The sequence below is a fragment of the Physella acuta genome, unplaced genomic scaffold (assembly GCF_028476545.2).
Source record: "Physella acuta isolate Inbredline_101_S28 unplaced genomic scaffold, ASM2847654v3 ptg000174l, whole genome shotgun sequence".
NCBI classification, from domain to species: Eukaryota; Metazoa; Mollusca; class Gastropoda; family Physidae; genus Physella; species Physella acuta.
Genome location: NW_026731693.1, coordinates 621505 through 637923, shown reverse-complemented (window position 1 = coordinate 637923; position 16419 = coordinate 621505). Strand labels below are relative to the sequence as shown.

The 16419-nt window shown below is 39.6% G+C and overlaps 1 protein-coding gene across 2 annotated transcripts; it reads right to left on the bottom strand.

Moving 5' to 3' along the window:
* Positions 1-208: 208 nt before the first annotated feature.
* On the bottom strand, positions 209-16362 carry LOC131936296 (serine-rich adhesin for platelets-like). Of its 2 annotated transcripts, none has more exons than XM_059293214.1 (12): positions 16296-16362; positions 14792-14948; positions 9176-14359; positions 8160-8330; positions 7884-7961; positions 7524-7685; positions 6646-6755; positions 6150-6360; positions 4962-5047; positions 4567-4768; positions 3759-3961; positions 209-573 (listed from the first exon to the last, which is right to left on the bottom strand). In XM_059293214.1, the coding sequence occupies exons 2-12, from the start codon at positions 14925-14927 to the stop codon at positions 289-291; spliced, it is 6828 nt and encodes a 2275-aa protein (XP_059149197.1). In that variant the 5' UTR covers positions 14928-14948; positions 16296-16362; the 3' UTR covers positions 209-288. The 2 variants fall into 2 exon arrangements, with proteins under 2 accessions (XP_059149197.1, XP_059149196.1); XM_059293213.1 differs by having other exon boundaries at positions 16276-16346.
* Positions 16363-16419: the final 57 nt, after the last annotated feature.

The window sequence follows — 16419 nt, the reverse complement described above, 5'->3', positions numbered from 1 at the left end:
CAGAGTAAACTATTGATTTAGATAAATTGGTACACAGTAGAGGTTTTGTTTAGCTCAGCAGATAAACTACGTACAAAGTATTTTTTACTTACTTTTTTTTTGTAAAGTCTAGTTAAAATAACTTTATGGCAAGCCTACTTAAAATAGAAACTAGCAAAAAAACGTAAGTTTATGATTGCTAATGCCTTTTTTGAGTATTGCTTAAAGTACTAAACCACAAACAATACAATGGTATGTCATCAGCACAGACATGTACGGTTAGGATAAATAAATATAATGACCAGCAGCTTACTGAACACTGTCCGATGAAGTTTTGGTATCATTGTAACTGGACAAGTTAACATCAGGGTGCAGAAAGTCAGAGGACAAGGTTGGAAGGGGTGGGGGAGGCAGGGTGGCTTGGGGTGAGACTGGGGGGAGGGGGAGTATGCACTTCTTCTGTTTACAAGCCGGGCCATGGCGGGTCAAGTTTGCTTTGGTGCGGAAAGCTTTGCTGCAGTGTGTACAGACATAGTTGCGCTCGTTGATGTGGATTTTTAAGTGTTGCTTGTAGACTTGCTGCTTGTAGAAGATCTGAAAAACACAGTAAATTTATTTTCTTTTGTAAATTACTAAACAAATAAACCATATCTTGATGTAGTATATCACTTTCAGACATCTTTTAAACAGCATAAAATAAATTCAAGGTATTTTAATGATACACATAGATTATAGTATAATTTTAAATTATTATTATGTACAAACATGCAAAATCTGCTAAAATTCATATCTTCTTATTCTGACTCTAGCCGGTCACTTCAAGCCAGTGAATGAACTGTATGGTCTATGTTCAAAGTTGGCCGGTCAATGTAAGGCAATATATGTCACTTCATAAACTGGTAAACTTTGGGCTTTCGTAGTAAATATAATGCACACACATCTAGGCATATAAATACAGAATGCAAAAATTGCAAAACAGATTGCAATGATGCTAATGGCTCTGTACAAGAATTACAACCCTACATTATCACAGTGGACACTCTGAATCTAAAAAACCTACCTTATCACAATGGATGCACTGAATCTTACAACCCTACCTTATCACAATGGATGCACTGAATCTTACAACCCTACCTTATCACAGTGGACACACTGAATCTTACAACCCTACCTTATCACAGTGGACACGCTGAATCTTACAACCCTACCTTATCACAGTGGACACACTGAATCTTACAACCCTACCTTATCACAGTGGACACACCGAATCTTACAACCCTACCTTATCACAGTGGACACACTGAATCTTACAACCCTACCTTATCACAGTGGACACACTGAATCTTATAGCTCTGTACAAGAATTACAGTGGACACACTGAATCTTACAACACTACCTTATCACAGTGGACACACTGAATCTTACAACCCTACCTTATCACAGTGGACACACTGAATCTTACAAGCCTACCTTATCACAGTGGACATACTGAACCCTACCTTATCACAGTGGACACACTGAATCTTACAACCCTACCTTATCACAGTGGACACACTGAATCTTACAACCCTACCTTATCACAGTGGACACACTGAACCCTACAAACCTACCTTATCACAGTGGATACACTGAATCTTACAAGCCTACCTTATCACAGTGGACATACTGAACCCTACCTTATCACAGTGGACACACTGAATCTTACAACCCTACCTTATCACAGTGGACACACTGAATCTTACAACCCTACCTTATCACAGTGGACACACTGAATCTTACAACCCTACCTTATCACAGTGGACACACTGAATCTTACACCTCTACCTTATCACAGTGGACACACTGAATCTTACAACCCTACCTTATCACAGTGGACACACTGAATCTTACAAGCCTACCTTATCACAGTGGACATACTGAACCCTACCTTATCACAGTGGACACACTGAATCTTACAACCCTACCTTATCACAGTGGACACACTGAACCCTACAAACCTACCTTATCACAGTGGATACACTGAATCTTACAAGCCTACCTTATCACAGTGGACATACTGAACCCTACCTTATCACAGTGGACACACTGAATCTTACAACCCTACCTTATCACAGTGGACACACTGAATCTTACAACCCTACCTTATCACAGTGGACACACTGAATCTTACAACCCTACCTTATCACAGTGGACACACTGAATCTTACACCTCTACCTTATCACAGTGGACACACTGAATCTTACAACCCTACCTTATCACAGTGGACACACTGAATCTTACAAGCCTACCTTATCACAGTGGACATACTGAACCCTACCTTATCACAGTGGACACACTGAATCTTACAACCCTACCTTATCACAGTGGACACACTGAACCCTACAAACCTACCTTATCACAGTGGATACACTGAATCTTACAAGCCTACCTTATCACAGTGGACATACTGAACCCTACCTTATCACAGTGGACACACTGAATCTTACAACCCTACCTTATCACAGTGGACACACTGAATCTTACAACCCTACCTTATCACAGTGGACACACTGAATCTTACAACCCTACCTTATCACAGTGGACACACTGAATCTTACACCCCTACCTTATCACAGTGGACACACTGAATCTTACAACCCTACCTTATCACAGTGGACACACTGAATCTTACAACCCTACCTTATCACAGTGGACACACTGAATCTTACAAGCCTACCTTATCACAGTGGACATACTGAACCCTACCTTATCACAGTGGACACACTGAATCTTACAACCCTACCTTATCACAGTGGACACACTGAATCTTACAACCCTACCTTATCACAGTGGACACACTGAATCTTACAACCCTACCTTATCACAGTGGACACACTGAATCTTACACCCCTACCTTATCACAGTGGACACACTGAATCTTACAACCCTACCTTATCACAGTGGACACACTGAATCTTACAACCCTACCTTATCACAGTGGACACACTGAATCTTACAAGCCTACCTTATCACAGTGGACACACTGAATCTTACAACCCTACCTTATCACAGTGGACACACTGAACCCTACAAACCTACCTTATCACAGTGGACACACTGAATCTTACAACCCTACCTTATCACAGTGGACACACTGAATCTTACAACCCTACCTTATCACAGTGGACACACCGAATCTTACAACCCTACCTTATCACAGTGGACACACTGAATCTTACAACCCTACCTTATCACAGTGGACACACTGAATCTTACAACCCTACCTTATCACAGTGGACACACTGAATCTTACAACCCTACCTTATCACAGTGGACACACTGAATCTTACAACCCTACCTTATCACAGTGGACACACTGAATCTTACAACCCTACTTTATCACAGTGGACGCACTGAATCTTACAACCCTACCTTATCACAGTGGACGCACTGAATCTTACAACCCTACCTTATCACAGTGGACACACTGAATCTTACAACCCTACCTTATCACAGTGGACACACTGAATCTTACAACCCTACCTTATCACAGTGGACACACTGAATCTTACAACCCTACCTTATCACAGTGGACACACTGAATCTTACAACCCTACCTTATCACAGTGGACACACTGAATCTTACAACCCTACTTTATCACAGTGGACACACTGAATCTTACAACCCTACCTTATCACAGTGGACGCACTGAATCTTACAACCCTACCTTATCACAGTGGACACACTGAAACTTACAACCCTACCTTATCAGTGACACACTGAATCTTACAACCCTACCTTATCACAGTGGACACACTGAATCTTATTCTGCTTAGTGTGCTGCAGTTCATGTTGCTTGCGGGTGAAAGCTCGAGTGAACCTCTCCCCACAGATCCCACACTGTTCATTCTTCACAGGCATGTGCGTGTTCATGTGGTGTTTGAGGTGGGCTTTTTGACGGAAATCTTTGCCGCAAAGCTGACATTTAAAACAGCGTTCATCTGGGAATAGTTGGTATTTCTTTAAGTTGATGCTGTTAGTCAAATATTCTTAAAATATTTTAAACTTGATAAAAATAAGAAAAAGTTAATATTCAGTAACCTATACAAAATTTCAAACCTTTTTTTGTTTTGAAAATCTCATTTTACTTTAACATTTGTATATATGTATATATAAAAACAGGTGAACTCTACTTCACTTGCCAATTGGACCATCAGGAACTTTACTTTATTTACTTAAATTACATACCAACAATTTAGTTGATTTAAAAAAAAGACAATCTTTTGCAGATAAACTGCTTTCTAACAATAACAAGAAATAATTGAAGGGTCCACTTGCAAAACCTTCTAAGTCACTTCTGATCAAATTTGAGGATATCATCTTTTAAATTCTTTTTTTTTGGTTAACTATTCTATTAACTATGATTTTTAATATTTTTAGTATTACAAAATTTATTTTTTAAGTATACCTTTTTGAAAAAAAATTAGTATACTACTTTAATTGCCTCTATAAGAAGACTATAAGAGAAATTAAGAGAAATATTTTTTTCAAAAAGTGGACTTGGCATGTTTTGCAAGCGGGCTCCTTAAATACAGATTAAACTGACCACTGTGAGCTTTGACGTGCTTTCTGAAGTTGCTGCTGTCTGAAAACCTTTTGCCGCACTGGGGACAGACGTACTTTTTATCACGCAGGTGCACGGATGCAATGTGTGCGTTGAGGTGCGACACCTGGGAAAACTTTCTGTTGCACTGACTGCACTTCTTGGTGCACGGCTTTGGATGCTGCAGCCTTATGTGGTTACGCACCTGAGCACAAGACATTACGTTTAGACGATGTCTCGTTTGCATTGGACATTAAAAACAATTAAGGTATTAATTCTTGATTTAAAATGTATTGGCCCGTAAAGTTATATGAGTGGGGGTGGGGGTCACAACAGTTCTCCTGACATGGTTACACACCCGGGGTGAAGTAAAAATATTTTATCCATAAAGCACGTACTTGTTTTCTATCAGGGAAAACTTGTTTACAAACTGTGCAGTGTGGACAAAGCTGGTGGTGGGCATTTTTGGGCTTGGCTGAAATACCTAAAATAATAAAAACGATTTTTTTCAATGAGAAGCTAATACCATTAAAATAAAACAAAGTTTTTCATGAGGGTCATAGTTCAGAACCAAATACCAATAATATTAGCAACAATTTTTTCATGACTCACAAGGAGAGCGTAATATCTATAATAAAAAAAAAGTTGTTTCATGAGGCTTACAGTCCAGAACCAAATACATACATAATAATATAAATGGCATGTTTTTAAGAGGTTCATAATACAATATCATAAACATTTTTTCTAAAGTTCACAGTTAGTCTGATATTGGTACTTATAAGTTTATGGTTTCAGTCTCCAGCAAACAGACATTAAATGCCCATTTGTGCTATTAGCTTAGATGTAAGACAGAAAAAGTTTTATTTATTATACTTCTGGATATGATGATGCATCAAACAGCCTTCTTTATACTGCTAGGTACCCACTGCAGCTGAGTAGGCTCAAAGTTGTTCAGTGGAATTAAGCCAAAGATTTGAATTAAAGAATGTCAATTTGCAAATCACATACTCTAACACTACCTGTTCATGCACAAGACACATGGGGAAGATGTGTATTTCAATGACTTTGGCATATGAGGGGAGAGTGTGGTCAGCACTATGCCCAGCCACCTTAGTTTCCCTAAAGTTGCACAAAGTATCTTAACTTACACACAATAATATACTCAAATACACATTTTTGGGGACTGAGTGGTCTAGTGGTAGAGAGCTGGACTGCTAACCCGTGTGTCTCGAGTTCGAATCCAGGTTCAAGTCAGTAGACCGTCCCTGAGTCCACCCAACTCTGATGGGTACCTAACTCACGTTAGGGAAAGTAAAGACGGCTGGGCATAGTGTTGACCAAACTATCTCTTCATATGCCGAGGTCACAGAAACAAGTGAACTCTACTTCACTTACCCTATAGACCGTCAGGTTTGAAAAGGGAACTTTTGTTTTTTTACACATTTTTATATTTGCTAAAATGAACAAAACTTCATATCAAATGTGAGTACAAGGTGCCAAAAAGTACTTACAAACAATAATTTACAAAAATACACATATTACTACTACAATAATAAATGACAGCTTGAAGCACAAAACCAACATACCAAGCATCCTGGCATAGTCCTTAGCAAACCAGTACAAGAGTTCCTGGCCGGGCTCAATGTTGACGCGGGTCACAAAGTACACGCTGCTGCCGTGCTGGAACGCCACCAGATTTTGTTCAGACGACAGCCTCGCTGGTTTGACAAACATCAGCCAATTGGATGAGTTTTCATCACTTGTGTCCACCACTTTAGCATTGGTTCCGATGAAAGTCTTTTAAGTTTACAAAATAAAAAACAAGTTTTTGATATATGTCGAACTAAATTAAAAACTATATGAAAATTTTATAAAAATTAAATTTAACAAATTTTAAAAAATTATTTGTGGAAATTGAATTTAACTTATTTTAAAAAAAATATTTGTGTGAATTGAAATTTAATTTTTATAGGAATATTTTTTTAACAATTGAATTTTCATTTTATAAATTTGTAATATTATTCATGGAAGATAATATGTAGCACTGTAAAAATAGTTTTTAAAAAAACCAGTAGACTGTACCTGCCATAAGGAAAAACTTCTGGTTGAGCCCAGCTTGTCACATGACACTGGGGAGCCAATCAGAGGCCCAAACTTTGTTCTGACAGCTATACTCTCTTTAGCAAATACACCTGGCATTGGATACAATGACACAGTGACAACACATTTTCTGGTGTTAAATTTCAAACATAAAACTACCAGCTAGGTGTTGGGCATTAAAAAAAATATTTTGATTATTAAAGAGGTTACCCTTGGTGCTAGGGTTCAGTCAAATACAAGGAAAAGTTCAAATGTTTATGACATGGGTTAGCATTTTATCATCATATGTAAAATGACACAGAGGTCACTCAACCTTAATGAGTACCAGCCATTGAGTGGCGGGGAGAGGCGGGAAGAAAAATTGGTCTAAGCTTTGTGCTGGCTATAGAATTAGGTGATCTATACTTCACTTATATAGATTACAGTGGAAGGAAAGCATTTACTTAAAAACAAAGAATAATATACAATCTGGACACCTGCATATCTTAGCAAGGGAAAGTGTACAATTATGAAGGATTCTATATACTGATTTCTACACCACAGTGATAGAACTTACATACATCATCAGTACCAAAGCCTACCAATTTTATATTGTGTGTCTTACTGCAGACACTTAAGTACTGATTGCTACACCACAGTGATACAACTTTCATACACTATCAGTACCAAAGCCTACCAGTTTTATATTGTGTGTCTTACGGCAGACACTTAAGTACTGATTGCTACACCACAGTGATACAACTTTCATACACTATCAGTACCAAAGCCTACCAGTTTTATATTGTGTGTCTTACGGCAGACACTTAAGTACTGATTGCTACACCACAGTGATACAACTTCCATACAAAAACACAGCCTACCAGTATTATTGGTATGTCCAGCAATGTCCGAGGTGGCCAGCCTGAGGCAGTTGGGCAGGGTGAGCCTGGCGTGCGACAAGATGGGCGTGTCCGAGATGTAGGTGTAATCGCAAGGGTGAAACTTGCACTGGGCTTTGTACATCATGTTGCATTCAACACAAACTGATGGCACAAAAAAAAAGTAAATTCTTTCCCTTTAACAGACTAAAAATAATTTTAAATATTAAACTTTTAAATTCAAAAACCAAAAAAAAAAATTTAAGTAGTATAAATCTTCAATTCTAGAAAACACAAAAATGTTCAAATAGTAAATCATCAAAATCTACAACACACACACAAAATAAAAATAAATTAGCTTACAATTTCCAAGTTCCTGTGCAGCATCAATGGTTCCACCTCTACCATCTGGGTTGCCTCCCCTTACATACATTTCATACACTGCACAGAAAAATTCAAGATGTGATTTCAGATTTTTAAAAATATAAATAACTTCAGTAGACGTCTGATTTTTAACAAAAGTATAAGCATTGAATTAAAGAAGAAAAATATTTATTTATTTAACTCCTTTCTTGGTCTCATTTGGTCTTTATGAAAATGTTCAAACTATTGTAGAAAAACCTAAAATAAAACACTTACTGGACAAATTAGGGAAGGTTCCATTGTACATGTTCATCCCACTAGGATCAGGGGTGGCAGCTTGGTCCGCAACACTTGGAGGGGAGAAAGACGCACTGGGCAAGACAGGCTGTTTTTCTATGTTACTACCATCCTCATCGTCAGGGGGAAACCGGTACTCTAGATGTAGACCTGCAATATAGGCATAAGGTTACACTTGTTTTAGTGTGGTACTCTAGACCTGCAATATAGGCATAAGGTTACACTTGTTTTAGTGTGGTACTCTAGACCTGCAATAGAGCCTTAAGGTAAGTTACACTTGTTTTAGTGTGGTACTCTAGACCTGCAATAGAGCCTTAAGGTAAGTTACACTTGTTTTAGTGTGGTACTCTAGACCTGCAATAGAGCCTTAAGGTAAGTTACACTTGTTTTAGTGTGGTACTCTAGACCTGCAATAGAGCCTTAAGGTAAGTTACACTTGTTTTAGTGTGGTACTCTAGACCTGCAATATAGGCATAAGGTAAGTTACACTTGTTTTAGTATAGTACTCTAGATGTAGATGGGACGGAGTGGTCTAGTGGTAGAGAGCTGGACTGCTAACCCGTAAGTCTCGAGTTCGTATCTGGGTTCAAGTCAGTAGACCGTTCCTGAGTCCACCCAGCTCTGATGGGTACCTAACTCAAGTTAGGGAAAGTAAAGGCAACTGGGCATAGTGCTGACCACACTATCTCTTCACATGCCGAGGTCACAGAAACAAGTGAACTCTACTTCACTTGCCCCATAGACCAGTCAGGTTTGAAAGGGAAACTTTACTTTAGATGTAGACCTGCAATATAGGCATAAGGTAAGTTAAACTTGTTTTACTGTGTTCATGTTTTCCAGTCAGGCAATACAGCATAATTTTGACTTTGCTGTTAAAGTTAGGGTAAGATTTTATAAGGGTTAAGAACTGATAGCAATAAACTTCTTATAGCTAAGCCTACAATCAAGTATGGTAAGTAGAGTTTTTTAAACAAAAGAGTAGTACTGTTTGTTACCTGTTGGAGCAGTGCTGAATGGAATGTTGCATGACAGTGTGGCTGATGTGCCCAATTGGGGAGCCTCAGAGCCAACAGCACACTGCTGAGAAAACATCGGCAGATTTGAGGAGACGCTGGCGGTGTCGTAGTACTGAGATGAATACTGGCCGTCCATGAATCCAACGTTATCCCTGTGATCCGTGAATATCCGGGAAGAGTCCGGGTGGGAGAGAGACGAGGATGGGTACTGGTGGGTTTGGTGAGTGGAAGGGAGATCATCCATGTGGTACTCCAGGTCTTGGTGCGAGTGGGTGGGGTTGTAGTGGTGGAGATTCTGTTGCTCGTGGAGGTTGGCCTGAGGGGGGTGGGGGTGTTGGTAAAATAACCCATCCTGGTGGGTGTCTGTCTGGAACCCATTTAAATGCTGTAGCCTTTCGTTTGACCCCAGAAAGTCATGTGATAACGGCATGTTATTTTTTGTGATGTCTTGGACATTGAATGACGAGTCTTCAGTTAAATTAGTCGGCATGATGTAACCTGAGGCAGCTTGACTACCTAATGCTGAGTTCGCTTCACTGTCAAATGGCTGGGTCGCTGTGTTTTCGTAGGACTGGTGGGCGGGGTTCTGGAATGAATTTGTTTTAAAATTTGTGTCAGAGTCGTTGAACGTGGGAGACGGCTGGCTGTGAGTATGGTGTTCTAGATGAAGGAAATTATTGTTCTGTGAGTTGAAGGGGCTGCTTTGATTCAAACCCGAGTCTGGGAGATTTTTATGCGTGTTCTCCGGCTCCAAGAAGGAGTCTACCTGGCAACGAAATTGAGATTCGGGTGACATGTTGTTTTGGGACAAACTGAACGAAGACTGGGCTGTGCTGAAGTGCTGGTCCTGTAGGACTTCCGCACGCTGCATCGAGTGGTACGAAGAGCTGGATGTACCGGTGTTTAAAATTAAATGCCGTAGAATGTCTGTATCGGATTCGGCTGACTTATCCGGGGTTATGCTTGGCGAGACGTTGGATGTTTCCTGAAGACAGTTGTGCTTTTGAATATTCAAAGACGAACCTAAACTAGCCTGCTCGTATGTTGCTAGCAGTTCCTCGTCGCGCTTATCTCCACTTCTGTGAGATAGTGTAACCGGGACAGAGTTAGACTCGGAGTCAAGGTTCACCCTGACAACCAGGGGGTCTGAACAGGACTTGCAGTGAAAACTCTGGCACGAGTTGTGGTTAGAGCTATGCTGGTAGTTTTCTGAATAGTCAATTGGTTCGTTTTCTCTGTTTAAATGGCAACTAGAAAATGAGGTTTCGTAGGGTTTTGATCCCATGTCCTGCATGTTGAAGTCTCTATCTCCTTCATGAGCCAATGTAAGGTTATCTTGGTTGCTGGTTGAGTAGCTGGATGTGATGAGATCCAGTGCATTTTGTACAGATCTAAACTTCCCAGAAGAGGATGAGAGAGCTCGTGGATCTCTGTATAAAATATCTCCCTCATTTGGGTTATTGTTAATATGTGAATGACCAACATTATCAGGGTAAGACATGTTTTTTCCTGGGGTGCTGTTGAGATGCGAATGCGTGACGCTGTCGTTGTATGTCATGCTTTTTCCTGCAAATATGCTTTCAATTCTCTTTCCTCCGTTGATGTAGAAATTACCGAGACCAGTTTCGGGGTCATGGTTGTTGTTTTCCTGTGAGGTGGGGACGGTCAGTAAATCCTGGTGGTTGGTTAACAGTGGTGTGGGCACTCTGTTCAGCAGGTTGATGAGCATGGTGTTTGGCGTCATTGGTGGATTCAGTGGCGCAATGTGATCTAAAGGCTGGTTAGAGTTTAGGGATAATGGAGACTTGGGACTCGGCATGCTCAGTGGTGTGGAGAGGTTTTTAGGGGAGTTGGATGTTCTTTCACCCATGTGTGTGCGGGATTCCATGCTAGAGTGGTGGTCTAAACTCATGTCATTAGAGTAGAGAGAACTAGAGGAGGAATACAGGCCATGCTGGAAGCTAGATGGCATCTCAGCAGGGTTACTCTGATGTGTGTGTGCCAGGGAACAGTAGGATGACGCTGGGCAAACAGGCAAAGGGAATGCAAAATCTTCACTTTCAGAAGAAGGCAAGGGAAGGGATTTGGTGTCGGTTCTGATGGCGGCGTCGCTTTCCTTTTTCCTGGTTTCCGGAGAGGTGAGAAAGTTGTAGTCTATCTGTCTAGAGAAGCTGCCTCTGTTCTGCTGTTGTCGAATGAGGTCTGTCAGAGACAGAGGGCTCTGTGGGATATTTAAACTGCTACTGTGAGCCGATGTTTCCCAGCTTGCACCTGGAACTTTCTGTCCCTCGACTGTTGAACATTGACTGTTATTATCTGGTTCAAATATATTGTCTGCGATCCTTTTCATGGGGTCTTGTGGCGACTCTGCCTTCTCGTCAGAGCTGGGAGATGAAACATTGTCCATTTGTAATTGTTCATCGTCTTCACCTGTTTCAATGACCAGAGCTCTGGAGCTGGATCTGGAATCAGTTGACGAGCTACTGTCGCTGTTGCTGTCTTCATCGGCAAAAGTTTGGAAGCTAGCAGGAAGTTTCGCAGTGCCTTCAACGCTATGGTTCATGTTGGCGTGTTTCTCTAAGGTTAAATTTGAAGTGCCAGGCAAATCAGAAGATGCTGGAAATTCTGGAATTCTACTGCATGGTAAATTCTTACTTTTTGTGGTGACAAGACCAGGTTCAAGTTGTTGGGGCTTCTCAGGAACAGGTGGTTGAACTCTAGGGGAGGTGATGACAAAATATCCTTCTGAAATTCCCTGTTTTCTTAGCAACGACTGTAAATGTTGGATACCAGCAGGGGAGATAACTAGCTTGGCTTTATTGGAGGACGGAACAAGAAAATGGTTTTGTAATTTGTTTTGTGGATTTGATACAGGGTTTTGATTGGTTGAGTAGTCAGGTGGGGCATGGTTTGGGGGGCTGATAGAGGGTACAGACAAAAGTGACGATTTGGTTTCAGACAAAGATACCATCGCTGCCACTGCTGCCGCGGTGGAGAAGGTGGAATCTGTTGATGTGGTGGAAATAAAAGTCTGAGAGCTAGGCACCAGATTATGATGTGAAGTGTTAGCTATAGAGGAACTGGAGATTAAGGATGTGGAATTTGTGACCAGTGTTTTTGAACTGCATTTGGCTGGGTCAGGTTTCTGGAAGATGTGGGTAAGATAGGGGGCTGAGACAACAGTCAGGGGTAGTTTTGTCAAGGGCTTGGTTTGCTGTGTTAGGTGGCTGACAGTTGAGCAAGTTGTAGAGGAAAGGATGGATTTGATTGATTCCTGGTGAGAGACTGAGCTCCGCAGTCTTGTAAAACTTGAGGACTGACCATCATTAGAGGACATTATTGTGGCTATTGATGTCGTATCCGTTTGGCCTAAGTGAGGCTTGTTTAGCCTAGAAGATTGAGAAATCTGGCTCAAGAAGGTTTCAGTTTCACCAGCTGTTGTTATAGTTGTAACTGGTGGTATGGCTGTTTGGCTTGTATGTGGTTTATTTTGGCTTGACATATGAGAAATCTGGCTAGTAAAGGTTAAGTTATCACTAGATGTTGATAAAACTGGAGAGCTTGAAAGTAATAAAGATGGACCTTCATTACTAGTTTTAGGTACAGACTCTACAGTAGTAATAGGGTTAGTGAAAGCCAAACCAGGATTTACAAGCCCAGCATTCAAAGCCTGTGATGGCAGGCGCACTACAGCTATGGGAGATTTTGTAGGAGTCTGCGTTTTATTAGCGTCAATGTGATTTTTGACTGGTGAGGACCAATCAAGTTGGCTGACTTGTTTAGTCAGTGCTGGCTGCATAAGGGGGCTCACCGTGGATTCATGAGTAACAGGATTAGAAGACTTGCTTGCCGTTTCCATGGAAACTGTGGGTATCTTAATAAGTACTGTTGGAGTGAGTTTGGGAACAATGGGGGAGAAAATTCGACTTGGATTTGAAATGTTGGTTGTACTTTTACTTGAGATGGGTGGGCTTTGAAGAATGGAACACAGCTTCGATTGGTTTGTTTTGATTTCAACAGATTTTACGTTAGTCTTTTGGGGATTGTTGGTTTGATCTGGGTTGTTGGTAGAGGGAAGTGGCTTGGTGAAAACAACACCCCCGGGACTAGAGATAATGCTGCTGATGAGATTCAAAATGGCTGCTGATGAAAGGGAGTCTGCAGGGCGTACCACACAGGGAGTTTGAGATTTCTGAGCATTTGTTTTAGCCAAGTCTGGTGAGATTTTATTGCTTGGGTTAGATACCATCATTGGCTGACCAAGGGGATGAATTGTTGATGCAGATAATGAGGAATTTTCCATATTGTTTTTATGCACATCATTCTTAATGTCTGGCTCTCCTTTCTTCAATGAATCATCCTGAATAATAGTTGATTCTTGTAAGACAATAACACCTGTATCGTTTTTTCCTGTTTTTAGGTGGTTGTTCTGCGAAGAAGTGCTAAGGTTTATTGGTACAGCTATGATTCTTTGCATGGGCACACTGTTGGGGTGAATTTGAGTTGGCTGTAGTGTTGATATTGCAGTTGTGCTGTTGACCATTTTGGGTGCCAAAGGTATGCCAAGTTGTTTGTTAGCAGTGGAAGATGTTGAAGTTGTGGCAGTCAATATCAGCTTCAGGGGTGAAGTTGTTGGAAGGGTTGCATTTGAGTCTTCTTTACCACTTACTGGTGTTTTACAGGGTGTTGATTCATTACTTATGTCAACAGACTGAGCAGGCGCTGCAGTACGAACAAACACGTAGTTGGTTGTGTAGCGAGCTAGACGCACTGGCATGTTTTTGATGTCCAATGGACTGCGGGGGTTGGGGTTGTGGCTTATGGTCACTAACTGTTTGTGTGTCACAGTTTCAGGCGTGGCTTTTCGTAAACTTGCTTGGATTTGACTTGGTATTAAAGGTGGAAGAAGCTTATAATTTTTGCGACTTGAATATTTTTTGAAGACAGCCGCCGTATTCTTGTGTGGTTGCTTATTTTTAGGGCCACTTGTAGACTGTTTAGTTTTAGACAGAGTGCTAGTGCATGGTTGCTGCAGATCTATTTGATTTAATTTTGACAAGTTAGATGTAACAGAGGTGGATAGACTTTCCAATAGCTCCAGGGTAGTTTGTTGTTGTAAATGTGAAGTAGTTTTATTCCCTTCACGAAGCTTAGACTTTGGATCTAAAAGAAAATAGAAACTAATTTTAAAATGAAAACAAAATGTAACAGATGGTAGACAATTACTTGATGCTATAATTTAAAGTTTGTCAGCAATACATTTTTTATGCATTTCTTAGACCCAGCTCTTAACCTTTGCTTGAAAAATGTTTAATAATCTGGATGATTTTACACCAGTCCAATAATAGACTCTTCCAAAAATAGGCGTGTTAGGTTGTAAGTAGTATTGTAATCTCGACTAGTTTTATGGTTAGAATTTAAGATTAGGTGTATGGTAGGACCAGGGTTGGGGTTAGGGATAGGATTAGCATTGACATTAACAAGCCATGTGTGTATTTTAGTTAACTGCCAGTAACCTAACACCCCTTTTTAAAGAAGATTCAATTATTCAACAGAAGTATAAAAATTCCCCCAATAATCTAATTAAGGTGATACCTTTATTTGACCAATCATCTTCAGGATTGTCTGTGTCAAGGTCTGATAAAGCACCACCAGCTGCTAGGCTAACTGCTTTAGTCAGCTGGTCTGCATTAATTGTAGGGAGGCTGTCAGACAACGGATCAGATTTCATATTTCATGGTCATTTCATTTCCTTGAAGTAAAAAAACAGTATCAAAGTAACAAAGTATTTTAAAAGTATTTCAGTAATTTTAGACATCAGTTTTAATTATCATAAAATAAAATCCCTAATTGTAACTGCATTTTTTTTCCATGAATTAACCAATAACATATTTTTTTACAATTTTACTGAAAAGCCCTCAATATTACTCAATAACAAAATTAAAATCTTTACTTTTTGATTTAATTTAATAATTAGGCTAGATCACTGCGCCTCTAATCTAGAGTCTAATTTTAATTTTTTTATTTTAGGCCAAAATTTCTAGATCTAAATTAAATAAACCGGCAGTGATCTCCCCTAAACTTTCTCAAATATTCTTATATAACTCGGAATATAGACATGATTTTTAATTACTTAAACTTTAAAAAATAGAATAGAATCTCATAGAAAAAAGAATTGCGCACTAAGCGAACGCCAAAACAAAATGTGCATAATAGTGCGCAATATTATTAGTACTTTATAAATTTACATGCATTTTTTGAGAAATTGGAAACAGCGTAAATTAGTACTTCCGGTCAACGGAAATTACTCAAAATTTGACAGAAGGTAGAGAATTAGATCTTTTACTTACATGTGAAATTTCATTTATCTATCTGAAATAGTACTCAAGTTATAGGCTTTTGAAAAATTCGAAGTAGAAAAAGTACCACTTCCGGTTATCGGAAATCGCTCAAAAGTTGATCAGGATGTACGATTTTGATAAAATACTTATATATGAAATTTCATCAACCTAGCTGTAACGGTACTCAAGTTATCGTGTTTATACACAGACATACGGTCAAGATTGCAAAATTATGTTTTTCCGTATCAGTGAGGTGTAAAACATCCAGATTTGTAAAAATCTTGATTTTTTTTTTTTTTGCACGATTACAATACTTTCTCTATACTTCGTATATACGAGAAAGTAAAAATGTTAATAAAACTTCAATTTAGGCCTACTTTTAAGTAAATTTAACTCTTTAACTTTAACATCCCTCACTCTCACTCAATGCAACTGTTACTGTGTGCTTGCAACTTTTTAAAAATCAGTCTGCTGACACTACTGACTAGATCTAGATGTAGTACTATCTAGATCTAGTTGTTACTACAGTAGAATCTACTAGCTACTACTCTAGCTAGTGAAGTTATGATTATGAGAAGCGACTAGCACTAGACTTCTAGAGGCTAGTCAGTAGCCACTCAAGTTACTGTGACTGTCACTGTGTGTGTTTACTGTTTGTTAATCTGATACACGGTTAAAATCCCGAATGCAGTTGACGATATATTATAGATCATAGATCTATAGATTTAATAAACTAACCCTAATAATAACAGTATTACCGTCACCAAGCCACGGTATCTTAGTGTAGCCAAGTTAAAAGGAAATAAACAAAACAGTCAAAGCCTATTTATAATATGGAAAAAAATAGAGTGATCGTTCTTGGGTTTGTGTAAAATCTTCATC